The 26,159-nt window shown below is 48.9% G+C and overlaps 9 protein-coding genes across 9 annotated transcripts; 5 read left to right on the top strand and 4 right to left on the bottom strand.

Moving 5' to 3' along the window:
- Positions 1-301: 301 nt before the first annotated feature.
- N7466_003192 (GTPase-activating protein GYP7) lies at positions 302-2,907 on the bottom strand (the record flags this gene model as incomplete). Its single annotated transcript, XM_057162589.1, has 4 exons — positions 302-639; positions 695-1,013; positions 1,068-2,696; positions 2,755-2,907. The coding sequence occupies 4 exons, from the start codon at positions 2,905-2,907 to the stop codon at positions 302-304; spliced, it is 2,439 nt and encodes an 812-aa protein (XP_057023704.1).
- Positions 2,908-3,834: 927 nt separating this feature from the next.
- On the bottom strand, positions 3,835-5,172 carry N7466_003191 (uncharacterized protein; the record flags this gene model as incomplete). The annotated part of the gene is made up of 4 exons (XM_057162588.1): positions 3,835-4,185; positions 4,234-4,487; positions 4,626-4,769; positions 5,100-5,172. The coding sequence occupies 4 exons, from the start codon at positions 5,170-5,172 to the stop codon at positions 3,835-3,837; spliced, it is 822 nt and encodes a 273-aa protein (XP_057023703.1).
- A 2,690-nt stretch (positions 5,173-7,862) lies between these two features.
- Positions 7,863-9,689, top strand: N7466_003190 (uncharacterized protein; the record flags this gene model as incomplete). The annotated part of the gene is made up of 2 exons (XM_057162587.1): positions 7,863-7,885; positions 7,961-9,689. 2 exons carry the CDS (start codon positions 7,863-7,865, stop codon positions 9,687-9,689), a joined length of 1,752 nt encoding a protein of 583 aa, XP_057023702.1.
- A 1,769-nt stretch (positions 9,690-11,458) lies between these two features.
- Positions 11,459-12,220, top strand: N7466_003189 (DUF3716 domain-containing protein; the record flags this gene model as incomplete). Its single annotated transcript, XM_057162586.1, has 1 exon — positions 11,459-12,220. The coding sequence occupies one exon, from the start codon at positions 11,459-11,461 to the stop codon at positions 12,218-12,220; it is 762 nt and encodes a 253-aa protein (XP_057023701.1).
- A 1,273-nt stretch (positions 12,221-13,493) lies between these two features.
- Positions 13,494-14,699, top strand: N7466_003188 (tellurite-resistance/dicarboxylate transporter family protein; the record flags this gene model as incomplete). The annotated part of the gene is made up of 1 exon (XM_057162585.1): positions 13,494-14,699. One exon carries the CDS (start codon positions 13,494-13,496, stop codon positions 14,697-14,699), a length of 1,206 nt encoding a protein of 401 aa, XP_057023700.1.
- Positions 14,700-15,515: 816 nt separating this feature from the next.
- Positions 15,516-16,727, bottom strand: N7466_003187 (RNA 3'-terminal phosphate cyclase-like protein; the record flags this gene model as incomplete). The annotated part of the gene is made up of 1 exon (XM_057162584.1): positions 15,516-16,727. One exon carries the CDS (start codon positions 16,725-16,727, stop codon positions 15,516-15,518), a length of 1,212 nt encoding a protein of 403 aa, XP_057023699.1.
- A 265-nt stretch (positions 16,728-16,992) lies between these two features.
- On the top strand, positions 16,993-17,717 carry N7466_003186 (3-hydroxyanthranilate 3,4-dioxygenase; the record flags this gene model as incomplete). The annotated part of the gene is made up of 2 exons (XM_057162583.1): positions 16,993-17,024; positions 17,171-17,717. 2 exons carry the CDS (start codon positions 16,993-16,995, stop codon positions 17,715-17,717), a joined length of 579 nt encoding a protein of 192 aa, XP_057023698.1.
- A 714-nt stretch (positions 17,718-18,431) lies between these two features.
- Positions 18,432-20,423, bottom strand: N7466_003185 (CAP-Gly domain containing linker protein BIK1; the record flags this gene model as incomplete). Its single annotated transcript, XM_057162582.1, has 1 exon — positions 18,432-20,423. The coding sequence occupies one exon, from the start codon at positions 20,421-20,423 to the stop codon at positions 18,432-18,434; it is 1,992 nt and encodes a 663-aa protein (XP_057023697.1).
- Positions 20,424-20,943: 520 nt separating this feature from the next.
- Positions 20,944-22,386, top strand: N7466_003184 (putative serine/threonine protein kinase ENV7; the record flags this gene model as incomplete). Its single annotated transcript, XM_057162581.1, has 3 exons — positions 20,944-21,063; positions 21,158-21,776; positions 21,836-22,386. 3 exons carry the CDS (start codon positions 20,944-20,946, stop codon positions 22,384-22,386), a joined length of 1,290 nt encoding a protein of 429 aa, XP_057023696.1.
- Positions 22,387-26,159: the final 3,773 nt, after the last annotated feature.

The following is a 26,159-nucleotide window of genomic DNA, read 5'->3' as shown; positions in this document are numbered from 1 at the left end:
ATCAAGAGTCCGTCCATTTCTTGCCATTTCATTCATGGATCGACTTCGTCTTAAGCTTGCAGTCTTGCATTTAGTAGCTTCGAGTTCAATAAACTCTAAATACATCCATGGAAATGTTAGATAGTGAGTACTGGTTAAAGAGTGGATTGGGTGGTGATGGTATACATTCGGCAAAATCATAAGTTCATTAACTGGAAGAATATTAGGAAGCGCATCACAGCAAAGAGGGCAGTCATTGATCGTGAAACAATAGGAACAGTGACGCAATCAATCAGCAAGAAAGAAGCAAAGCCAAAGCTTTCTATGATTGATGCTGACGCCTCCAAGGGATGTCCTTCCTAAGCAACTCACGCAGCTCCGGCGAAATAACCTTCGGCTTATCGGAATCCATCATTTTCTGCAGAGCCGAAGAGCCCGCGTTCGCACCGCTTGAGGTCCCAATCGCCTGGTTTTGCGGAGCCTTGCCCTTCCCTGGAGCCGGGCTGTTCACGCCCGAAGTCCGCCGCTGGGTGGCGGAGGGGGCAGAGGGGAAGTTATCTTTTTTGTCGATGGCTTGGACGGAGCGCTCGAATCGACGGAAGAGTGATTCGGCGCGGGTGAGGATGGGGAGTAGTTCCATTGTGTTGGATAATTCGTTAACTGGGTTTTTGAGTCAGCGGATTTTCATATCTCATAATGATCAGCTGGGACTTACTGTATTTCAATACTTCGTCAAAGTGCTTCAAGTGGTCCATGATGACATCACGGTGTTTCTCGAGGATGGCTAGGGCAATGAAGAGATGGAAGCTGCTTGTATAATAGTCTGTCCACAAGGTCTCCCACAGACGAAGAACGTCGCTCCATTCGAACTCGCGCTTGTACCAGACTAGCAGCATGCGGAAGAAGAAGAAGAAGTTGGTGCTATCGGCCGATTGTAAATGCAGATAGAGTTGAGGGTCCATAAGTTGAACGAGGTGATCAAGTGCTAATAGTTGAGAGCGCATTCCTGATTGATCTCGAAGGAAGTTGTGTTCCTAAATGTTTATTAGTGGATGTTGTCATTTTATGGTCCCATGTTCATGACTAACCATTCGATCCATGAAGCCCACAAATGCCCAAAAGGCCACGGCATCATCCTGCATGACTGCGTAAAGTGGGGCAAGAAGATCGCTCATTCCTTGAACGTAGCCCAGATCAGGGTTATATTCATTGTATGTCAAGAGCATGTCTTTCATCTGCTCTAGATGAACATTGGTGCCGACATCAGCGAATGGGGAATCTGGATCAGGATGAGGAATATCTTCTCCGGCAAACAGCGGAATGGTCCGATCTGTGCGGTGAACATCCTTCTCTATGCGGTTTCGCTGCTCTTTCCAGTTGTCATATTCTTCTGCGGTCGAGTTGCCTTCAACCATTCGTTCCCACCAGCCGGCCTTTAACCGAATGTACTCATCACGCTTTGAATTCATGATGGCCTGGCGCTCCTCGTGATTACTCTCCCAAGGAAAGACCTCCAGAAGGTAAAGCCATGCTTCTTTCCGTGCACCGTCATTGGGATCTAGCCCGCCATGGAAGATACGCTCCTTGACCTCCTCGACAGTAAGCTGCAACCTTCCAGATGTTGGGTCAAAGAAACCCTCCCACTCGGAAAGCGTGAGCGTACGTCGCCGCTCCTGGAGCCCTAGATTGCCGGTCTCGAGTTCCAGGATCTCGAATTCGCCGACGGAGCTATTCTCCGACTCAAGCATGTCTTGTGCGGTATAGATCCGCTGATTCTTTTCTTTCTCGCTTTGCTCGGAAATACTCATTGCCCAACGAGCCAGATAGATCCTAGCGCTGTCGAATTCATCCTGGAGAGTTTGGATCTCTGGATTTTTCATCAGACGCCGTACCTGCACCGGAATCCTCGGATTATCAGCGAGGTCATTTGCAGTTCGGCGAGTAAATGTCGTGATTTTGCTCAGTTGCTCCAGGACCTTCCACCGAGTCTCTTTGAGGGTCCTCGTGAAAGGATCCATGCTGGCATCTCCATTTGCAGCACTCGGACCCGCAGCAGCGGCTTCCGGCTGTGCTTTTGTTGGCAAGAATGCATCGCTACTAGACAGACCTCTCCCAAATGAAAGCTGATCTTCGTGGGAAGGGTTGATCAGGTACACATTCTTGTCCACAGCCGAACGCTCGACCTCCACGTATCTCTGCAACCACCGGAGAACTTCATCGCCACCCCAGAACAGACCTCCCTGGCTATCAAAAGGATCAAAGCTGTCCTTGACCCGCTTCTTTTTTTGTAAGATAGTTGACTCGCACTCGCTATCGTGGAAGAAAAGAGCCGGAAAGCTATCGCCTGCACGTGTATTGATCACCAAACTTCCGAACCACCATCCGAGGCTCGGGGGGCGCACCAAGACTGAATAGATTTCAGACACGGGTACTGCGAAAGAGTACAGACCGATGGGATCTTTATATGAGGTGGTGGTCGGGAGGGCTGGAACGAGATATCTCTGACGTGGCGGAGAGGAGTCATCTGACAGATCTACTTTGACATATGTACTGTATGCATCACCAAGCGATGATTCGGGCACCCAGGCCAGCAAGAATGAGGCGGCTTCGTTGGGTTTTGACGTAGAGAGGGAGGGGCCGGATTGGGGCTTTTGTTGGATGAGGGCAATGAAGCCCGGAATGTTATCCTTCGCAGAGGACGATGGATGTACATAGACCTGGTATCTTGTAAGTTCTGAGACCGGTTATGCCGTAGCAAGTTGACGGGTGCCTTACCTTGCTCTTGGAATAGAGAAGCTTCACGCCCCGGCCGGTGCGGGCATGTGCGATCGTGTTGTACTCATCCTCATCATCATCACTTAGGTCATAATACGACGCCGAAGGTGACGGGGGCGTCGGAGGAGGGGTATATTTGACCGGATTCGCCATGATGTTGGCAAGTTGGAAGAGTTGTGATCAAGCAAGACTGAAGACGTAATGATCCTAATCGATAAACCTGTTATCGATAAGCGCCTAGGCAGCGTCAAATCGTGCATTCACGTGTCAGTGGGGGGATTTTCAGGCCCTAAGGCATTCAAGCATGTTAAATACTGGCATGTTACGTTACATTACATTATTTACCGCGTCATCACTCGTTGCGAGAACTTCAGCTTGAAGTAATATTACATTTTTCGCAACAACCTTCGCTGGAGCCTGGTCATATGGTATTTATATTCCAAGGTTGGGATCACATTGATTGAGCCTTTTGAGACGAGTCTCTTATTTCCTTATTCGTCTTCTTCATCGGACTTTGAACCATTCTTTTAGCCATACTTTTCATCTTTTTCACATTTTCCTTGTTTAATTGCTCTTTAACCATTGCCAGATTCAGGAAAGTATCTCGCTCTCTTCTGTATCTAATATGAATATCGTCAAGATGACCTCCTATTCAACCAATTTGACACACCACAACAATTTCCAAAGTTTCCGTATTTGCCCACTTGCTTTTTTTGTCTAAGGTCTGACTCTTGAGGCATCTATATATAACGTGACCGGTACGCGAGTGACGCACTGGCAGCACCACCCATTTTTCGCGTGCTCTCGGGCGCATGATGCATTTAGATCTAGTATTTCAATTCCCGAGGTCGTAACATTGAATATTTCAACACATGTAGTTCTGCGGGTTGAGAGGGCGCGCGCTTTTGAAACGCAAATCAATTTCCCCCAGGAAGGTCAATATGACTAACAACTGAAGCTACAAAAAAGTGAAGAGTCATGACTCAGTACTAAAAATGGCCCCTCCTTCCAATGACATACGAGAACCAATTGTCATGTTTCCATGATTGCCACTTTTTACTGCTTAATTATCATTTTCACTCATTTCGACGGGGCCTTACCATTTCCCGAGGCGCCAGAAACCAATTGAACATATTCTCCAATGGACTGGAGTGTTAATTCACGCAATGCCAGGTCACTGTTGCTGTATTTCGATTCGAGTTCGGCCTCTTTCTGCTTCAAAGAGATCGTTTCTTCAGTGGGCCAATCCTTACCATATTTGTGAATCACTGTCAAACTCCCTTCTTTATCTGGGCCGATAAAAAAAGTTTTGCTCTCGATGGGGTTGAGGAACTTTCCACCATTTGATCTTCTCTCAAAAAGCTGTTCGGCTGATGTCTCTCCAGGTAAAGATAAACGATTGATGCCGTGTCCGAGCTCTTTGACATAGCACTAGAACTATAGTCAGAGATACTGGCCTCTTTGAAATTTTAAACTAACGTTGTCATATACTTTTATCTCAAACTCGAAGGTCAACGCTTGGATTAAGTCTTTACAGATCTGCTCTCGTTCGTGAGGGGTGCGATTATTGACAACCCAGATAGGGGGGAAATTTCCCGCTTCGATCTTTCGAGTCACCAAGATGACTCGTGTAACACTCTCTAGGTGGTCCGGAGAAAGTCGGTTGGCGATATACTGCGTTCCACGCCAGTACCACTCGTGAGAAAGTCGATCTCCACCTTCAATATTCTCTTCTGCAAAACACGTGAGTAAAAGAACATTATCCATGAATTCTGAGATCTTACTTATCAATGTAGTACTCAGAGACCACGTGGATATTTTCCGCTCAACAGTCAAGCCTGCTGACTTCGTCCACCTCGCACGAACCGTACCTTCAGGTGAGAGCTTCCCTGTGACTGAAGTTTCAATTTGTCGCTCTGAAGTGGCACTGTCTGTGACAGTATATGATCCACAGGGGTCGGCTCCAGGCTCTGTGTCAAAGCGTTCGCGCTTTGTAGGCAAGTACCGGAGTGCAACTGAATGAAAGAAGCGAGCATGTTTTGCACTATATAGAGTAGGGACCATTAGAACCTTGATTGGAATTCTCATCCAACCTTGATATTTTATGTCCTTTGTAACAGTTGACTGAACTGACCTGTGGGTTTCTTGGAACTTATTAATGCTTGTTTGGAGATTAAATCTTGCAGAGACACAATATGAACCCCCAAGAAGCTCAATAGTCACGACCGGTTGAAGAATAGAAAATGTGCAATTCGATTTATTTAGCAGGACTGGCTCTTGGAGGCTCAGATCGATGAATAAAGGTTGATTACGAGATGAACTGGTGTCATTGAATGTACTTATACCAGTGTCAGCTGGAAGCGGGCGAGGGCGTGTTCCACTTGGCCCTGAAGTCGGGTCCGGATCGGGGGTTGCCATTTTTGACCTTGTATTCGAATGGATTGTGAATTTTAATTAGGCTCATCTACGAGAAAAATGCCTCTATTTATGCTCACCCCGGGTGGTGCTGGCAGCAATTCTAATAGAGTTTCCAACATTGAAGGTTGTCACTATGAGTAATACCCTATAAAGCTCCGGACCTTAAAGAGTAAGGCTTTCCAAGCATTAGAAAAGTTGGCCTGATCTATCCACGGTTTTGACACTCAGCAGCTCTGTAAAATAGCAGGATGCGTTGATCTATGGCCGTTTGCAGTAAGTCTCGCTGATTGAGTGGACAATAATTTCCAGTTGCCTAATTGTCTCAAGGTCGGTTCCAGATTGCAATTTCATTGATATAAGGCAAGGTATTTGAAGTTAGCTTTAAATAACGGTCGTGTCTATGTCCTTTAATACATGGACTCGGATACTTAGGTACCTAGGTTCTGAGCAAAACCCCACTCTACACTTGTGTATGTATTGACGCAAGATCAATAACTCAGTGCTAACCTCTAGAATTTGAGGGCTCGAAAAGTACATCCATGGATCTACGTAACTAGTAGGTAGGTAGTAGTCATGTATCTGCTTCCTGCTACCAGGGCTATAATTATCACAGATCTGTATATGTGAACAGTCTTTACTAAAATTTGAACTGGAACAAAATCGAAGCCTTTTAAAAAAATGTAGAATGACCTAGCGATTGACTCCTATCGATCTTAAGGAGTTGTAGCCTGTGAAATTAATACGTACATAGTAGGTTATTATACCGTGTACGTTATGACGCCAGAGTCATTTTAATCTAAGATTTGAATGAAATCCACAAGAGTGCCCCGTTAATATACCATACCATACTAGGTACCCATTAATCTGACATCGTCTGTCTGACTTCCTTGGGACACTGTCATAGAGTCATCCGTGGTCGGATGATATGCTCCAACATTTGAAAGCGGGCAGGCTAGATAGCCCCATGGATTTTATCGGTTCTCGGGGGTTCGTATACACTGAACCACATACTTCGTATTCAAGTCTATGACCCTGGATTAACTTGTTAAACGACTTATTACCCAGGGTCAACCTGGTTTGATCTATGTATGGTATGCGGGATGTAGATCAGGCCATAGAATTCTAGAGTATTGGTGAGGGAAGAGTCACGACTGCATAAACGTAGTGTTTGTAACACGAGTAATGTGCCTCGTCAGTACATTAGGTAGAAATTTCAATAAAGCAGGATGAGACTCGATAAGATCTTGGACCTTGCAAATGGGATAAATCTTCTTGTATTCCGCTTACCAAACTATTAGCGTCCATCAGGCAGCAAGATCCTGCTAGCTTCTGCTGCTGGTTCTCGTGAAGGTATTGGGGAGAACTCTTGACACTGAAGCCGTATATGTGGAGATAACGATTTCCAGTGTAAGGTTTGCTATACTAGGGAATACGTTCATGGCATTGGTTCTTGGCTTATGAACCGGAGATCTACTCTTCAAGCCTTATGACATTGGATGAGTCATCATATGCTAGTACTATCTTGGTTAGCCCTAGTACTTTTGATATCCAATGGCCTTTGTGAGAATCACACACCCTCTTGATTATTGGCCTGGTCCTGTCCCGGCTCCACTGGGAATATGGGAATATCCTAAAGCGGAAGAATTTCCATGAGATCATCCTTTTACATTTCGACCAATATCTAACCCCAGGGTTCGTATGATTAAATCAGCTAAACCCGTATTCAATCTTATTCTAGGCTTCTAGCGCACAAATTCAATAAAACCAGTCTAGAAAAGGCCATCTTAAGCATTCCAGAGTATATAGTAGGCGAAATACCACAGATGCTTACCTCTGAAGTAAAGCATAACTACTCCCTTATAACCAGGGCTGGCAGAAAAAAAACCTGTCCCGAATAGGCTTAGTGGATCACGTGGGGTATGTTTAGATTAATCCCCTTGCCACCAAAACAACCCCGAACACGATGCACGGTGCCCCAACCAGCTTCCTCCACACCGCCACAAGACCCAGGACACGAGCAAGGCGAATAAAATTAATGGACAAAAAAAAGTGAAGCTGTGGACATGTCCACCGAAACCCAATGGGCAAATGAGCATGTGAGGCCCGCAGTTGGGTTTCTCTGAAGGCTGGGATTGGGCACTAACGTCAAATGTCGCCCATCCAAGCCATCCCAATACATCCACTCCAGACAAATCAAATCTCTCCAACCCACGGCATTTTGCCCCGAGACAGAAGACAAATGCAGCAATGGCCGGAGTATACTTTTAAAAACGATGCAGGTATGGAGCTCCTGACCCTCCATGTAGTTTGCCTGCATAGGCTAGCAAGATGCTACGCCGAGTTCAGTAGTTTTTCGACCTCCAAGTGCTCCACGATGTCGCTTTCAAGGCAATAGGTACCTAATTCATCCTTAGCTTCATAGCTACGGATCAAAGTCGGTCTGCTGGCATGCTGGTCTTGATTACTATTTTGGATTTTGGACCCTCCCACTCCTATCCACACCCATCAGCATTGTACACGTAGCAGGCTAAGGGGACTACACTGGGTCGCTAAGAGCGCGTGAGCTTCCTTGTAATTTAGCACGAAGATTGGAATAGATATTTAACAAGGAAATACTCACCAAACTTGGAGACCCTGCACACTTTATTCTTATAGTGAGATAAGCCAATCGCCAAGTATATCAGCTCTTCATGGATTGTCCGGACGATCAAAGGTGAGTCATTGCATCAGAAAGATCAATCGATTAATCAATGGAGAATTTACTGACGGCAAGACATTCATAATTTAGTACCAGCGAATCCTCCGTCTGGACCTTCTTCCTAGGCCCCAAGCGCGTCAAGCAGACGATCCATTCCGAACTAGCCCGTCATGTCTCGCCGGAGCTGGATAAATTTGTCAAGGAAAAGTCTGTCGTGAAAGACTCCAAGCTCGGCTCAGGGTCCGTGGTAACATTGGAGGAATTCGATGCCGAAACTTTCGCTGCCTTCTGGGCATACACATACCGAGGTGACTACAAAGCTCCCAAGGCACCAGTGCCTCAGGAAGAAAAGGCAAGACGAGGCACACTTGATAGTGCCTTTAGTCCTTCTTCAAGAACATGGCGAGGGGGTTATCGCTCGGACTCTATGTCCTCGGGCGTGCCACCACCCGCGCCTTCACCACCCCCGGAATCTGTCCAATCTGTTACATCTGTCAGTCGATCGTCAAGATATCAGATTGAGCCTCAACACCAACTTCAGATTCAAGCCCAGCCCGCTGAATCAGTAACTGAGCCTGTATCTGAAGCAAAGTCGGTCATCGAGGAGCCATTGGCTCCGACTCCAGTGGACACACCAGCAGAGGATACGCCTGCAGGACCCGAAGATAACGGCCCAAATAATGAAGCCGTGGAACCTGTGGAAGCAAACGCCGAGCCTGACGCTGAGGCGGAGCCAGTACCGGTAACCGAAACTGACCCTTGGGACGAGTCAAAAGACGATGGAAAAGGCAAGAAGTCTAAGAAGGGAAAGAAGAAGGGCAAGAAGAACCAACCCGAGCCCGTCGAGGAGACCCCCATCAACTTCACGCCGCCCTCAACGCCACCCCCGGAAGCTCAAACAGATTCGAATGAAGCTCCATTCGACGCCATAGCACCAGAGCAATCCACCGGCACAGACCAAGCCGACTGGCGCGGAGAGCCCACAGCCCCAACCGAGCCCGAGCCAGCACCCGCTCCTCCAGCCGAGCCCTTCTCAGTCCCCGAGCCAGAACAACCAACAGAAGAACGGGAGCAAGCCAAAGAGCACAACGCCGACTCAAGCGCCCCATCCCCAGCCCACTGGGAAACCGACATAACCGACGAACAACCACCCATCCCCCAACCCCAACCCCCGACCAAGCCCTCGATCGACATGTCCTTCGCCAAACAATCCCAAACCGAAGCAACCCCCCACACCCCAGACCTAAGTCTCTGGGACTCCTTCGCCTTACTAGAATACAACGACGAGACGCAAGCGCCGCGCGCCCCCAGCCCCGCCCAAGAAGTCCCGTACCTAACCTTCCACGCAAAAGTCTACGTCTTCGCCACCCGCTTCCTAATCCCCTCTCTAGCGCAGCTCTGTCTCCGCAAGCTGCACGCCGACCTGCTCAGCCTGGTCCTCGAAGACGGCGAGAGCACGCACACGACGCCCGTCTCGGACGACGACCAGCTCGCCATGCGCCAGGCGCCCATGGTGCTGGATCTGCTGCGGTACGCGTACACGTACACGGAGCGGCTCGAGCCGATTTCGGAGACTGTTGCTACGCAGGTGAGGGAGAATGAGCTCAGGAGGTTGGTCGTGCATTATGCGGCTTGTAAGCTTAAGGCGCTGGCGAGGTACCGTGTGCCTGGGGAGTTGGATAGTGGGGCTGGGACGCCTGGGCGGGGGATGGATGGGAAGGGGGAGCGCGTGGTGGAGGGTGGGTTGCCGAGGAATTTGAGGGTGTTGCTTGATCGGACGCCGGAGTTGGCTTCTGATGTTGTTTATCGGATGATGTGAATTGGTGTGTGGTTTGGAGGTTTGGGGTTCTTGGGCTTGTGTTTGCGATTCTTTTGTGATGAGGTTGTTTTTTTTGCCTTTTTGTTGTTTTTGTTTTTTTTTTTGCATTGCCTGCGTTGTCTTTTGAGTGATGATTATTAGTTTGGGGCATTATTTGTTTGTTTATTTTGTTGAGGAGTTGTTCTGGCCTTCAATTTTAGACTGATTGTATCTCTTTTAATCTATATGAAGCTTGTGAGCTTGAATTCTTTTGATGAGGTCCAACTAGAATAGCTTGCTTGCTGTGAATATGGACCAGATTTTCAGTCTAGAAATATCATTTTGTTGTGTTAGGAGCTTTGCTGACTTCAGCACGGACAAGAGCTTTGTTGATAAAAATATCATTTGAAGAACAAGAAATAGGCTGGAATCCATAATAGCTAATCTGGAAGCAAGAAAACAAGCGAGGGTCCGATCTTGGACTCCGTAGAAACTTCGGCAGGAATGAGTTCCACTCTAAACTTGATAATTGGGAAGTTTATAAACTTGTTACTCGAGATGAGCGTATACTGAGTACTCGAAATGAGTACCTACTCAGTATTTGGGAAGGGTATGGACTTGGTAATTGAGATGGGCAATATACTCAGTACTACTAACTACTCGACGCCTAGTTTCATACCTTGATTTGCAACCATCAACTGAAGCAATCATATGATGAGACTTTGCTCAAGTATCCAAGTAATAAAGGTGGCACGTCCACCATCTCGGTCGAGGTATAGTGATATGAATCGGTGGACGACGAGGGGAAGAGGAGAAGAACTAGGAAGTTGGATGAGAAGGCAGGTGAGAGGAAGAGAATTGCAAGTCAGGCCAGCCAGGCTTTTCATTATTCTTGCAAGCTGCGTCAGCGAAGGTGGACAGGGAAGCTAAATAGTAGAACTACGAAAGTCTACGAAGCTGCGAGGTTAGTGGCTGTGAAGTTAGTGGGGTCGTTGTGGGAGCAGGCGCGACGGCCTTGCAGGAGAAAGAAGAATAGAAAAGAAGAAGAGAAGGAGAAAGTCAGTACGATTCATGCGCGGGGAACATGAAGAGGAAGGACATGGCCTAATCGAGAAGGACGAGATACTCCCCTCAGTCTGGTCCTCTGTCAATACTAGTAACTTCACCAGTCTTAATTATACTAGCAGAATCAGCTAGCTAGAAGTTCATATGTCAAGCCCTAATTAAATTATATTGTTATTCAATTTGAAACACTCCTTGGCTGTAAATGGCAAATATAGGGCATCTTAACCGCAGTTTGACAGTTAATCGCAGTGGGGTGATAGAGGGGGTTTATTCAATGTTACGAGTGACACTCTTGGAGAGAACACGCAGAAGAGATAAATAGTTCAACACGTCTTCCCCTTCTTCCCCTTCTTCCACTTCTTCTCTTCTTTATTCTTTATTCCTCTCGTGCTTTCTCTGTTCTTCACTTTTCATCTGCTTTACAGCTTGCTTCGAGTCCTCGTCATCTATTTGCGTCTTCCAAACTTTTTTACTCTCACTCCGCACTCACATCGTCTGCATCATGTCGGAGTTAGTCAAGCGTTCCATTGAGCTGAAGAAGAGAAGGCTAATAAAAATAGCCAAACTCCTAAACACGAGGACGCTGGTCGTCCCGAGAAAAGCACGAAGAAAGTACGTTTTTCGTTACAAGACGTCTCTGATTGGTAAGACCACCCTTCTGCTACAAGCATACGCATAGATAGTAACAGGCTAACATGAAATGAAGCTTTCCGAGCGACACCGACATGGGCTCCAAGAGAGCCACTCCCTGCGTTCCCCTACTCTCCGGGCCCGACTGCCAACCTCCCCGCGAATGGGCCTCAATAATCGGAGAAGCTGGACAAAGTGCCATAAGACGACACAGCCAAGGCAAAACGGAGGGGATCTCAAAGATCCTCCTCCTCGCCGCCGAGCGGGAGCCATCTCTCCGGCCAGAGTTAAAGTGGTCCGGCGAAAAGTTCGCACAAGAAATCAAGAAGAACATGGAAAACCTCGAAGCTGCCGCAATTTACGTTGTGGGCATCAAGGTTGAGAACGCATGTGGCCATTGCCAGCAGGGCTACGGGCCGTTCCAGCACTGCGTATTTGCGAAGGGATACGCGGATGCATGCGCAAATTGTCACTGGAAGGGCAATGGCTTTATCTGCGACTTTAGCGATCGACGCATCTTCGCCAAGGAATATCGCCGTCGTGCATGGGTTGCATCAACGATTGCGAGGACTGAAATGACCTTGGCCATTGAGGAGATGCGTGAGGAGTATGAGAATTCACAAAAGCTCATTCGGGCTAAGTTGCTCGAGCTGCAGGATCGAATTACGGGGACGCGGAGACAGGCTCGGCTGATGCCGTTGTCTCGCATGGATCTTCTTGATGCCTTTGATGGATTGTTGAAGGTTCACGAAGACACTGAGAGGAAGGGAAAGGAAGTGATTGAGCGAATGACGGATTTCGATCATGGGGCTGGAAAGTCGGTTAGGGCCAGGATGTTGCATGCCTTTTTACTTTAGGGATGCTTGCAGCTTTGATGGGGGGATCTTGATATGGATAATGACACTATATATTGCTACGGATCTTAGTAATAATCTTAATAATCTTATCATTCTTATTCAACTTTTTTATTACTCAGAGATCAGAAGATTCAGAGCAGATAAGCGATATGAAAGTATTACTAGTGTGGATGATTAGTGAAATTGCATAACTTAGTAAAATCAAAGTCCAAGTTCAAATGTTCCGCTCGAGCCTCTGCCAAGAAGATCCCATCGCTATTGAATTTTGGGTTCACCTACTCTTTCTTCACTGCCACAGCAAAGCTTGGCAGCGGACCGTCTAGCGATGCGCCGTCGATCAACTCATCTTGGCATCTCGGCTCTTGGCTCTTGGCCTTCATGCAAGTTACACGCCGCACCGTTCCAAGTTCCGGAGAATACCAAGACAAGACTGCATGTTCCAACGGGAAGTCTCGGAAAGTTGTTTTATGAAAATCGGCCCGAGCATTCCATTTCTGAACGGGTTTGCAGGGGTTCGTGGTATACTTCAAGGTTCAAATGGTGCGGCACATCGTCCATTGAACGTGGCGGCGCAGCCGCTCAGGGGCTTGGGCTACATGATCACAACAATATGGCAAACTTGGTGATCTTCGACGCCAGCTCTTGGCTGCCGCTGGAGAATGCTTTTCCACTTAGGCATCGCAGTTTCATTATACTGCGTGTTTGACCCGGTCCTCAATGCCCAGCCCGCGGTGGATCGTTCATCCCCTTTTTTTTTCAGACGGCCTACGAGAAGCTCTTGATTTGTGTGCTGGGCTTGGCTGCTCATAGATAATGATGAAATTGCCAAGGCTAATGGACTCGGTAGATCTATTCTTGACTTCTTGGTTTGTCGCGGCCTTGATGGGCCCTGATAACTATGTTGACGCTGGTAGGTCAATCTTCAAGAAGCAACCCCTGTGCTATACATGCTAGGCTGTGCAAGGTTCTTGGTTTTGTCTTGGCTTGTGGATGTGAGTTGTAGTCAGTTGCAATTGAGAGACTTGGGCATGAAGAGATAGTTGTCTTCCCCATGGGCTGTTGCTTTTCCCCCACATTTCAGATCCTTTTAAAGTCGCGGTGTTCCCCGCGCTTTCCATGGATCAGTCTTAAACATTTTTGAACTGACTACATATATCCGCATTGAGCATCGGTTGCTTCCTTGCCTGTGCATTTCACTCGATCAATTCCAACGTTCCACAACCATCTATATTCAGTTCTACACATTGCAATCTCAAATTCCTTCATCTCCAACATGTCCCACCCCGGCCTCTTAGGGACAGAATGCTACGAGCTTCCACCTCACTCTTCCCATTCAGACAAGCCCATCCTCGACACAGAAAAGTCCAACAAGCAAATCCAACTATCATTCCGTGACCGACTCCGCCATTTCACATGGGCCTGGTACACATTAACCATGAGCACCGGCGGCCTAGCCCTCCTAATAGCAAGCCAACCAAACCGCTTCAAAGGGCTCGACGAAATCGGCCTAGCAATCTACATCATAAACCTCCTCACGTTCGCCTCCCTCACAACCCTAATGGCAACCCGCTTCATCCTCCACCGCAACCTCCTGCACTCCCTCACCCACGACAGAGAAGGCCTCTTCTTCCCCACATTCTGGCTCTCCATCGCAACGCTCATCACAGGACTAGAGCGCTACTTCGGCGAAAACCCCTCGCCCGCCTTCTCCACAACCCTCGAAGTCCTCTTCTGGTCCTACTGCATCTGCACCTTCTCCGTCGCCACATTCCAATACTCCCACCTCTTCGCCTCGCACTCCTACCGCCTACAAACAATGATGCCCAGCTGGATCCTGCCCGCCTTCCCCATCATGCTCAGCGGCACCATCGCCTCCGTCATCGCAGAGCGCCAGCCCGACCGCTCCGCCATCCCCGTCGTAACAGCCGGCATGACCTTCCAGGGCCTGGGCTTCTGCCTCAGCTTCATGATGTACTCGCACTACATCGGGCGCCTGATGGAGTCCGGCCTCCCAAACCGCGAGCACAGGCCCGGCATGTTCATTTGTGTGGGCCCGCCGGCGTTCACGGCGCTGGCGCTCATAGGCATGGCGCGCGGGTTGCCCGAGACGTTTAGCGTGATGGGGAGCGTGGATACGGTGTCTGATGCGCGGATGATTGAGATTTTGGCGCTGGCTGCCGGTGCGTTTTTGTGGGCGCTTAGCTTGTGGTTTCTTTGTGTGGCGTTGATTGCTGTGCTTAGGGCTCCGCCGAAGGCTTTCCATCTTAGTTGGTGGGCTATGGTGTTTCCGAATACGGGGTTCACGATTGCGACTATTACGCTGGGTAGCTCGTTTGAGAGTGCGGCTATTAAGGGTGTGGGGTCGGCGTTGTCGGTTTTTGTTGTTGCTATGTGGTTGTTTGTTCTTGTTAATCATATACTGGCTGTTATTCGGCAGGATATCATGTATCCTGGGAAAGATGAGGATGTCTCGGAGTAGATTGGCTTTGTTTATGGTGGTTTTCATTTGCGGGTAGTATATATTCTTGGCGTTGGCGTTGGTGCATTTTAATTTTTGAGGGACTTGAATCATTGAATGTTTGTCTTGCGAAGCAGTCCAATTTTACTACTTGTAGGTACATACGTCAATCCATGTACTACACTATATCACCACATGCACTTGAGCACTTGAGTGCAGCACTCAAGTGAGTGCATAGTCAACAAATGTTCGATGTTGGAACATTTGAGCTTTGAATGAGTTGAATTTGTTCAAATGTTCTCGATAGACGATTAAAATGTTTGTAAAGACGTACATGAGTAAGAACTTGTCATATTTACTGTGGTGGAATGAACAGATTGATAGTTATAGTCTTTTTTTTTTTTGATACAATATATACACAAACTCTGATCCAACAGGGAGCGCCAATATGCGATGCAAAACAAACAATAGGAATGTGGACTTTTGGAGGAGATTGATAAGAGACATCGGGTATCATGATATTCCGGTTCAAAAAGAGCATGGACAATAGCACAGTGTCTTGGGCAACATAACGGTAGCAGATTACACCCTGTCTGGGAAATATACCAACCTGTTACTCAGAACAGACCTGAATCGTCACAGATCCGTGCGAGCACTGAAGAACGGGCGCGTTCCAAGGCCATGTCGGGGCCATGTGATATAAAATGACCCCGAAATCATCAGGTGTGAGCAGACACCTGCAGATATGTCCTTCCGGCAGGGACTGGCGAGAGAGTCAATGGTGCTTCAAGTGCACCAAGACCGACAAACGGGAATTGAGGGAACATTATCCATTGTCTAAGCAACCTTTCTTCCAACGTTGCCGATGCCACGACCAACCACACTGACGATCACATCTCCTGTATCATTCTCACCCGTGGCATCACGGATACCCCAGCCAGGAGCACCGAACTTGGTCAAGTCCCGTGCAAGCTGGATCAGGTTGGGGTCAGCAATCACCTCCCGGCCCACCTGCAAACGACCCACATCCTCCGAGCCCATGGTCATCAGAGTCAACATGGTCGGCGCCGCAGCTGGGGCAACACAACCGCCCTTGGCAATGGTTTCCAGGAGCTGGTATGCGCACTGTTTACCGATATCCTCTGGGGGCTGACCACCGGAAGGCGGCGAGGCCACATCTGCGGAGTAGAGACAGCCGGTGGAAGACTCTGCCACCAGCGACAGACCGAATCCAAGACCAATCTTCTTCTTTGCGTTGGGGTTGCTGCGGTCCGGGGCGGGGATTAGGGGCGCAGATGAGACGTCAGAGAAAATATAGGTATCGGGGCTAAGGGGGTTGAGAATGCCACGAGCAGTTTCAATCATGCGGGCGTTATTGGATCCCGACACACCGACCGAGTATACGACACCACGGATGCGCTTTATGCGGCCCGGGTTCATCAGGTGCAGTGTCTTTGGGAGACGGATCTGATGACCGAACACGAATTGAACTTCACCACCACCTCCGCGACCATTGGGACCTGGGTTGGAGCGTTTTAAGATGCGGAGTTCCACGTTGTTGAACATGCCGAACTGGTTGTAAAGCGGGAGGATGGCGGTGCGCACACTGTCGACAGACATGTCGCCGGTGGGGGTGGAGGAGGTGATGACACCGGCACCGGTGAAAAGAATCTTCATAGGCGCTTTGGAGAAGGGAGCCAAAAGGCAGAGAGGAATCAGGTAGTAACTGAGACCGCGGTTGCAGTTTGAAGGCAACTCGTGTGTGATCATGCCTCCACTGGCACCGCTACCGGGCGCACTACCGGTAATCAGACCGGGCTTGTAGACAACGATTGTACCGGTGTAGGAGATTTCCATTTGTGAGCCATTGGTGACAGCCTCCAAGAGGCGCAGGAAAGAAATCTCATGGGGAGCGAGACCGGGGTTGGTCGGCGAGCTGGAACGAATTTGTGAGATGTGAACTGTGCGGCCGGTGAGGGTTGAGAGGACTAGGCGATAGATGAGGTTATGGTGTGAAGTAAACTTCAGGGGAGGTTGTTGGGTCGCCATGATGTGCTGTCTTAACCTGGTCAAGCGTTCGAGACCATCGGAGCTTCAACAACGAAAAAAGAAAAATTGGGCGGAGCTCAGGTTAATCCGGTCCGGCGCATCGGCTTAATTCCGAGGTGTTATCGCCGATCTGATAAATCATATCTTATGATACCAAATCAAAAAAAGGACCCTGAAACACGCGACCCCTTTGCTATATTACCCTTTGATGTTCCCACGACCTTCTATCATCATCAATCATCTCCCGCTATCATAAATTGACGCCATGTTACCCCCGGCTCTCAACATCCCCAAATGGTAATGCCTAATACCCAGCTGCCAGCCCCTCTCAACCCCGATGATTCATAGCGGGGGTGTCGCAAGGACTACATCTACCGGCATTGAAGCTGCCCTCCAACCCACGACTTGCTCTACAAATTACTAACAAGTCCACTTATAAACAGGCTCGAAGCCAATTCCCATCTCCTTCAACCGCCAGTCAATAATTACTGTGTCTACCACCCCTCATCCCCGGCCACATCCGGCTACACTGTGATGATCGTCGGCGGACCCAACGCGCGAACAGACTACCACATCAATACCACACCCGAATTCTTCTACCAATACCGAGGATCCATGCTTCTAAAGACAGTCGATCCCTCAACCAACCCGCCTACGTTCCAGGATATCCCGATCCACGAAGGATCCCTCTTCTTGTTACCGGCAAACACACCGCACAGCCCGGTGCGTTTTAAGGATACAGTTGGCGTTGTTATGGAGCAGCCTAGAGCGGAAGGAGCAGTGGACATTATGCGATGGTACTGTCGGAAGTGTGGTGGTGTGGTTTGGGAGAAGAAATTTGTGTGTACGGATCTGGGGACACAGGTTAAGGCTGTGGTGGAGGAATTCGGGGCGGATGAGGAAAAGAGACGGTGCAAGGGTTGTGGGGAAATTGCGGCGGTCAGATATGAGGAAGGGGAGGTCGTGCAACCACCCACGAACCCAGAATAGGTGTGATGTTGAGTGTTCGACTCCCTGTGATGGGGAGCAAGGAGTGTGGATCTGCTGAGTCACATTCGTATAGAAGTCAAGATAACCTGTATTATGAGTGACGAATACAAAATTCTTTATGACTATGACAACTGATCAGAATCCGGAAGAGTAACTGTTGGGTTGAGTGCATATGCAGGGTGGACCCTTGCTCGAGAGAAATGCTGGATGAGTGGAAGGGTTGAGGGATAATGGATTGATTAGATTTTATATTAACTTTCAGCTTGAAGGGCGCGTGGCCCAGCAACCAAACTCAGGGACTCGTACATCAACAAACTCGATAGCCATAGACACCAGGGTGAATAAAAACGACGTGAAAAAGAATGGGAGGTTGAGACAGAGAAGGCAAAGATGCATAAACAAGGGGTTCAGACAAAGAAGGTGAATATCAACAAGTAGCGCCAAAAATGTGGCCAAAGTGAAAGGATGGGAATAATACATAGCCCGAAACGAAGGAAGAGAGCTCAACACAATCATTGATCACAGGTAACGAGATCTCGTGTATGATTGAAAGCGGAAAGAGAATGTAAAAGGGGGTGATGAAAGATAGAAGGGTAAGATCATATACTAGAATAATAGCCAAGATGAAACCGAGGATCGCCGCCGTATTGTTAGAGGCGCCCAAATAAAAACCTCCAACCCAATAACTCATGCGTATTGTTTCGCCATGGAACATTATTCATCAAAAGGACAGTCGATGCTCTCATGGCCATCACGCTCACAAAGAGCGCACCACTTGGACTCATCAATGACTCCGGAGGACTTGCCAGCCACTGGGGCCATCGAATTTCCCAGGCCTCCAATCCCCTTCAATCCCTCAAGGACGACATCCCGACCAGTCTTAGGAGAGGGAGTCTTATCATGAATATCATGGTCATCAGTTTGGAGATCGGTGTGATCTTCGGTGTTTCCGGCGGGGTGGTCATTCGTTATCTCCGGGGCATTGGCCTTGGGGTCATTGTTGCCGGATCCAAACATGCTAGTACAGTTGAGGATGTCATGGCCACCCTCCTCGCAGATCTCACACCACAAAGTATCATCATCGGAAGATCGTTCTGACTCGGGCATGGGCTCGAGTCGTGGTTGTGAGGAGCTGGACATGCCGCGGTTGTGCTGGCGAAGCTCTGATGGGGCATCATGCCAGTCGGTCGGGACAACCGTACGATCAGACAGACGGTGGTCATGGTTGATGTTGTCGTTCACAGTAATGTTGCTCTGGGAGCTAGATGGCTTGTGTTGCAACTTGGGTGGGGAGAGGGTGACAGTGGAGCTGCGGTTGCGACCTCCTTCAACAGAACTCACTCGGAGCTCCTGCAGCTCCCGTTCCAGTTCATCAATGCGGGTGTCTTTGCGTTCAGTATTGCTCTCGGTCTCTTGAAGCCGTTGCTCCAGCTGGGCGATCCGCTCATTTTGCTCATTTTGGGCGTCTGCACCATTATCATTGTGGTTGCCATTGGGAATTCCGCGACTCAGAGAGTGGATGATAGCCTTGAGGCCTCGGATTTCATCGTCTTTCTGCTCAATCTCATTGGAGTGCCGGGGTCCATCTGATGCGGCATGTGCGTCCTTGAGCGCGGCCGCCGAGTGATCACGTTCTTTCTTCAATTCCAACTTGGTCCTCTCGACCTCGCCACGTAGGAACTCAACCTCAGCTCTGGCTTCTGCTTCGCCTCGTCTTGCGTCTTCCAGACCCTCTTCAAGCTCGGAGACGAGCTCCTCCAGCTGCTTAAGTTGCTGAGCCACGATCTCCACATCTTCTCCGCGGTCTAGGAGCTCCTTGTTCTGTTGCAGAAGGTCATCCATCCGTTGTTCGTAGACACGCTCAGTCTCGGATGCAGCAATTTCCAATGTGTCAAGAGTGCTACGGAAATCGGCTCGGTGACCATCAAATTCCGCAGTCAGCTGGTTGATTCGCTCATTCCTCTCCCGAAGCTGAGCACGGATCGACATGGCATCTGATCCCTCCAGTTCCTCCACCATTCTTTGGAAATCACCGAGGATCTTCGTTTGTTCATCCAGCTGCCTGTCCCGATCCGATAGTTGCTTTTCCAAAGTCTTGACCTGATCCTTCAATTCCTGCGTCTCTACCGAAGATGGACGCTGGAAGTCAGATGGTCTACCACCATACGACGAGGCGTCGTCATCAATGCTGAGCCGTGAAGGTGGTCGATCTGACAGTCGTGACGGTGCCTTGGTAGGGCTCCGTTGGTATCCATTGGAGGTTGATGTTCTTGAGGCTGCGGAGGGGGTGCGTAGGCCGTTCAAGCTCAGCTTTGGAGGAACGCGGGGAGATTCGGCTCGAGGGAGGGAGGGACGGCGGATCTTGGGACGGGGTGTGAGGCTCGGGCCAACTGACTTGCTGAAGTTGACAGGCGCACGCCCTGGGGTTGTAGGCACGGCGAAGTTGTTGGACGTGGCTCGTCGAGTGACGTACTTGCTGTTGTTCATAGGCACAAAGATTCCTGAGCCGGGAACTGATGTCGCAAAGTATTTTCGTCCTTCCACATCTCCGCTGTTCTTCCCCCGGGGCGCATGCTCATTGCTCAATTCAATGCCCGCAAACTTACCCGGCTTGCCCGCCACTGATCCCAAGTATTTCACTGTGCCAAACATGCCCCCTGGTACATTGACGACATCACCAATCTGGACATCGTCGTGGATCGCCATACTCAAAGGCGGGGTTTGAGAGAGTGTGCTGTCGAAAAGTGGTGTTGTTGTCGAGGGGTAGGTAGAAAAGAAAGTTGTTTATTTTGTCAGGAGTAACCAAAGGCTTTTTTTTTCTTAAGGCCCAACCTCGATCATAGTTGAAACCCGATCAGGTTTCTCAAGTTCTGAGATCAAAAGAACAAAAGAAAGTCGTATATATACAGAAAGCAAACTGATCCATATACATACAGTAGAGTGATAAGAAAGGGGGGGGAGGGAGGTCAACAAATAAAACCATGGATGCAGCATGTGCTCCACTCGGCGTAATCCAATCCATTCCCCGATCTCTCAACCTCTTCCTTCTATCACTCCTTACCTCCTCACGCTGCATCCTCTCCTTTTCGCTTACTTTGATTTGTATTTTTTCATCTCTCGGTAGATCCCGGAACATACTCGTCATTGTATCTATCTCCAGATTTCCAACAATCCCCACGCGCTCTCGGTCCCCCGACCTTCCGACGCGGAGGTACTAGCTAGCATCATGGCGCAGTACTTCTTCGATCTTCTCTACAACTTCACAGATTGCATGTGCTGTTTCCCCAGCTCACCGCAACTGAAGATCAATAACCGAAGCTTCAAGCTTCTGCGACTGTTAGGAGAGGTATGATCTACAGCCAATACAGCTCCGCAAGGCCCCCCGTGGGGAGAAGAGGAACGTGGCCTGAAAGCTAACCGATCGACCTTCAATCAAACAGGGCGGTTTCTCCTACGTATACCTCGTCCAAGATAAAGCTACATCTGAATTATTCGCCCTCAAGAAAATCCGCTGTCCTTTCGGTCAAGAATCTGTGTCGCAAGCCTTGAAGGAAGTCGAAGCATACAACCTATTCAACTCGGATAACAACATCATCCACGCCATCGATCACTCCGTATCCACAGAATCCGGCTCAAAATTCCGATCAGACGGCGGCGATCCGGGCTCCAAAACCGTCTACATTCTCCTCCCATACTACCAACGAGGCAACCTCCAAGATGCCATCAACGCCAATCTGGTTAACCATACCCGCTTCCCGGAGAAGCGATTGATGGTTCTGATGCTAGGAGTCGCCAACGCAATGCGATCGATGCACCAGTATCGCGTTCAGAGTGGCGCGACATCCACGCGCAAAGCGAAGGCTGTCCGGAAAGAAGGCGAGGAGGCAGATGCGGAGAGAACAATGCAGATGAAGCCGCAGCGACGCGCAAGTCATCGCGTGCAGCAAGAGCAAGAAGATGAGGAGAATGAGCCGCTCATTGATGATGAGGTGACGATCAGTCAGGAAGGTGTCCAGGACGGCGACTTGCGCCCGTATGCGCATCGCGATATTAAGCCTGGTAAGCCATATCCGACCCCAAGAGATTTCATCTTGCTAATGCTGTTTTCTTGCTTGCAGGTAACATTATGATCGACGATGATGGCCAATCACCTATCCTGATGGATCTTGGTTCCCTGGCACCCAGTCCGATTGCTATAACATCCCGATCCTTGGCCTTAGCGGTGCAAGATACTGCCGCCGAGCATAGCACCATGCCATACCGCGCGCCGGAGCTATTTGACGTCAAGACCGGCTCGATCATTGACACAAAAGTCGATATCTGGTCTTTGGGCTGCACTCTATATGCCTGCCTGGTCGGCAAGAGTCCTTTCGAGGCTCGCAGTGAGGAAACTGGTGGTAGTCTGAGTATGTGTGTTCTTGGTGGCGACTGGCGATTCCCGGATGAAAAGTCCAATGCCACCAAGGGCAAGGCAAAGGCTGGAGGTGACAATGATGATGCATCCAAGAGCAGTGGAAGCAGCACAATTAGCGCTCCTGTTAAGGACATCGTTCGCAAGTGTCTTGAAGTGGAAGCCTCGGAACGTCCCGACATTGATGAGTTGATTGATCTGATTAAGAATGTCATCAGTGAACTACCGGATGACGATGGGGCGAGTGCATCCCATTAAACCAAGGTGCTCGAATCTTTCTTTCTTTCAACCAGCTCAATTCCCCCTTCTACTCGAGAAATTATTAGCGCTGAATGCGCTGAAAATTTTGTGCATGATCTGTATTTTCTCTCTCTTTTCACTTCGGCGATTTGTACAGTATAGGCTATGTTCAAATGTTTTGGTTATACCTCAGGCAACAGGGCTAGTTCTCGAAGTATCTAGTTTTTTTAAGTCCGCATATTCCCACAGTGTCGATCAAATTTGCATTTATGGCCGCATTGTATGCTACTCTAGCCCAGTCTTGTGAGGGCACTGAAGCAACTTACATCAATTGATTTTGGTTGGCGACTGGTCGAATACGTTACTAGTAGTATGGTTACTGTTAGAACTGAGAAGGTTCCCGAGGTCAATATTGAATCAACGAATTATTCCTACTGTTGATCAGCCCAAGCGAATCGGAAGGTTCTGCCCGTCAAATTGCGTAAAGGTATCCAGTACCTGTTGATTGAGATTTGTCTTCATTGGGCTCTCCAGAGAATCGTATTGCATGGTAAACCGAGCTTGTGGCGAATTATAGTGTACAGAGTAAATATAGAGGAGAACGCGAAAGGGAAAAAGAGAAACACAAAGAAAAAGAGAAGAGCACAAGACGTGAGACCCAAGGCCGCGTACACTATTCGATCAGCTGTATTGTCATCGCCGAACACCATTTTACGAGCAGGCTTGCCACGCATGCCAGCCCAATGATCGAGAGCAGTTTTTGAAGCAATGGTTTGGGGGTGCTCGGGGCCTAATATCTGGTCGCGGAGTTGAGCACATATCGTCATAACTATGAAAGCACCTTCGTAATTGTCCAGCGACGCTAAAGTATGAGCAAGGTTGTTCATGCTTGTCAGACTAGACGGATGGTCTTGCTCAAGCACCCGATGGCACAGATCAAACTGCGCGGCTTGCCACTCTTTGGCCTCTACCAATCGCCCTTGGCGCTTGAACGCCAGCGCCAAGTTGCCCATGCTGGTCAGAGTGGACGGGTGTTCGGGCCCAAGCACTTGGTAGTTTAGCATGTATTCTTGGGCATACAGTCTTTTGGCCTCCAGCCATAATCCCTGGGCCCAGTAGATCGATGCCAGGGCACCCAGTCTAGTCAGAGTATCGGGGTGCGTTAGCCCAAGAGCATTCTTGCTCATGTCCAAGACTTCTAGCTGGAGATCTTCGGCTTCTTTGAATCGTCTTTGGGTCTTGTAGATTGATGCTAGAAAGCTCATGCTGGCCAGGGTATCCGGATGCTCTTCTCCAAGGGCATTCTTGCTCATCTCAACAACTTCTAGCTGGAGGTCCTCGGCTTGCTTTAATCGGCCCTGCGGCAGGTATATAGATGCCAACCGACTCATGCTTTTCAAGGTAGAGAGGCTTCCTGGTCCAAGCACATGAGAGCACAGCTTGAGCTCGTCGGCCTGCAGCTCCTCGGCCTCCTTCCATTTCCTCCGGGCTTTGTACGTCAGTATCAAATTAGTCATACTGATGAGCGTGGACGGATGATCTCTTCCCAATGTCCGCTCACGGGCCCTCATCACTCGGACCTGCGCTTTTTCTGCGTCCTCCCATTGGCCCTGAGCGTACCATATGGATCCAAGTAACTCGGCGTTCTCAACTGTGATTTGACCTGTTATTCCGCCTATTTTGTAGTGTCCTGAAAATGTCGCCCATTCCGCCAGCCTCCTGCTCGCCCCGAGTCTTCTTCTCTGGTATGTATAAAGTGCCGCTTTATACAGCAATGACTCCCACATTCTCAACAGTATCCCTTCAAATGGCCTATGGAACACGGCTCCATACGGTATGTGACAGTAAAGGACTTCACACTTTGCCCAATCACGGGTAGACTTTGGTAACGGAAAATTGCGGTAAAGACAGGCTGTAAAGCACTCTCTCCATTTTTCGAATTGGTTGCGGGTCTTGAGCCACTCTTGCATCCCTAGTTGGACTAATCGATGCATGCGAAAGTTTTTTTCAAGTACACCGATCGATATCAAGGAATAGTCTCTCAGTGTTAAGACATCGTCTTCGAAATCGTTGGCAGAGCTAGACTCCTCGCACCAACCATCGGCGGCATTGTGATTACAGTCATGATCTCCTTCAATGTTCGTATTTTGACGAACTTGGGAGATGTCCTTATAGTGAGAGAGAAGAGCGTTGAGCTTCTTTCGTATGTGCATGCGATCTCTTATGTTAACCTCATGGAAGGGAGTTCTACTGTCTTCAGGTGGGTCTTCGGTATCATTGTTCGGGACGTTGGTATCGTCATTGAGGTCGTTGGTTTCGTTGTTCAAAACTTCTGCATCATTGCTTACACTCCCTATGTCGAGTGCGCCGTTGAAACTCCAATCATCCTCCTGCCTCTTTGCTTGCTCTCGCAATACACTGTCAGGGATCTCTTGTATATCAAAAAAGCTGATCAAAGATAGCAAGTCCACGGCTGATTTGTTTGTCACGAGCAAGTGGTCAAACGTTATTTGTAATGTGAGAAGAATCGCGTTCTGTGCCTCCTCGTCTCTTCGTAAAGAGCCTCCTTTATGTTGTAGAAGTATCACTTTCTTTGCCGGAAAGTCGTCAAGATACTGCTTTACCGAATAGCGAGGAGTTCTTTGCTTGATGTAGAGCGCTGCTTGAACTATTGCGAGCGGCATAAACCCCAGTGCTGCGGTTAGCTGGAGAATATGTTCTGTGTCTCCATCCGGCTGTGTCCCCAGTTTCTTCTCAAAGAGGGAAATTGCATGGCGTTCTTCCATCGGTTCAACAGGTACGATGTCATTTTCTTCCACGATCCTTGATGCAACGCCTCTGCTCCGACTCGTAATCAAGATCGTGCCTTGCAAGCATTCCAGAAGATTTGACCACAGTGATCGCCCCAGCGTCTTTCCCTGATCATTCGCAGTGCTACTCGGGTTTTCCGATAACTTCGCATGAAAGAACTCATCATCATCAAGGTTGTCTAGGATAAGAACCCAATGCCCCGTCTTTGGATCGTTCAGCCAAGCAGAGAGCAGCCTGACTATATCTACTTTCGGGTTTTGAAAACCAGGTATTTTGGCTCGGCTTGCAATCTCCCGGCAACTTTGCTCGAAACGAGTCGCATTGGTTGCATGAGTCCAGAGAAGCCAGGTTGTGGGCGATTCATCTCGAACGCGATAGCAGTATTCAATGACAAGTTGTGATTTCCTTGGAACGATCAGTGGACAAATTTTCGCGCGCCATGCCATTCGTCGAACTCACCCCACTCCTCCTAGGCCGACCAGTGCTACCCGAGAACCCGGGGCAGAGCATTTTACGTGTATCTCATCGAGCAGATCTCCGCGATCTACAAAGTCCGGGTCGCGACGGAACGGGACGGTCGAGAGAGGGGCGGGTGGGGTTTCGGGTCGTTCTGCGCCAAGAAGCCGTTAGTCTTGTTTGATAGGGAACCTGTATGTAAAGCCTACCTGGAGGGAAATTAATCTGTCCATAATTGATCCCTACTTGGTTTCCCAAGTTAGTGCCGTCAAATGATCCAGAGTTCATAGTAGGTTTGCGACATGTGTGTACTTTGTGTGGTGTGTTTCCGCATACATAAACAAGAACAGTTCAACCTCGCGAAAAGAGAGTTTCTGACTTTCAGCCGCACTATCATGTGACGCTTTGGTGGCTTGGATTGCGTTGTTCAAATACGGTTTCGTTGTTGACATTCAAATTTCGAGTGGGATATTCAGGAAGCTTAAGAATTCTCGTTTTTCAAAATGTCTCCGTCTATGCTTACT

The sequence above is a fragment of the Penicillium verhagenii genome, assembly GCF_028828195.1.
Source record: "Penicillium verhagenii strain IBT 33310 chromosome Unknown utg000004l_segment0_segment0, whole genome shotgun sequence".
Classification (NCBI taxonomy): Eukaryota; Fungi; Ascomycota; class Eurotiomycetes; order Eurotiales; family Aspergillaceae; genus Penicillium; species Penicillium verhagenii.
This window is presented reverse-complemented; position numbering and strand designations above follow the sequence as displayed.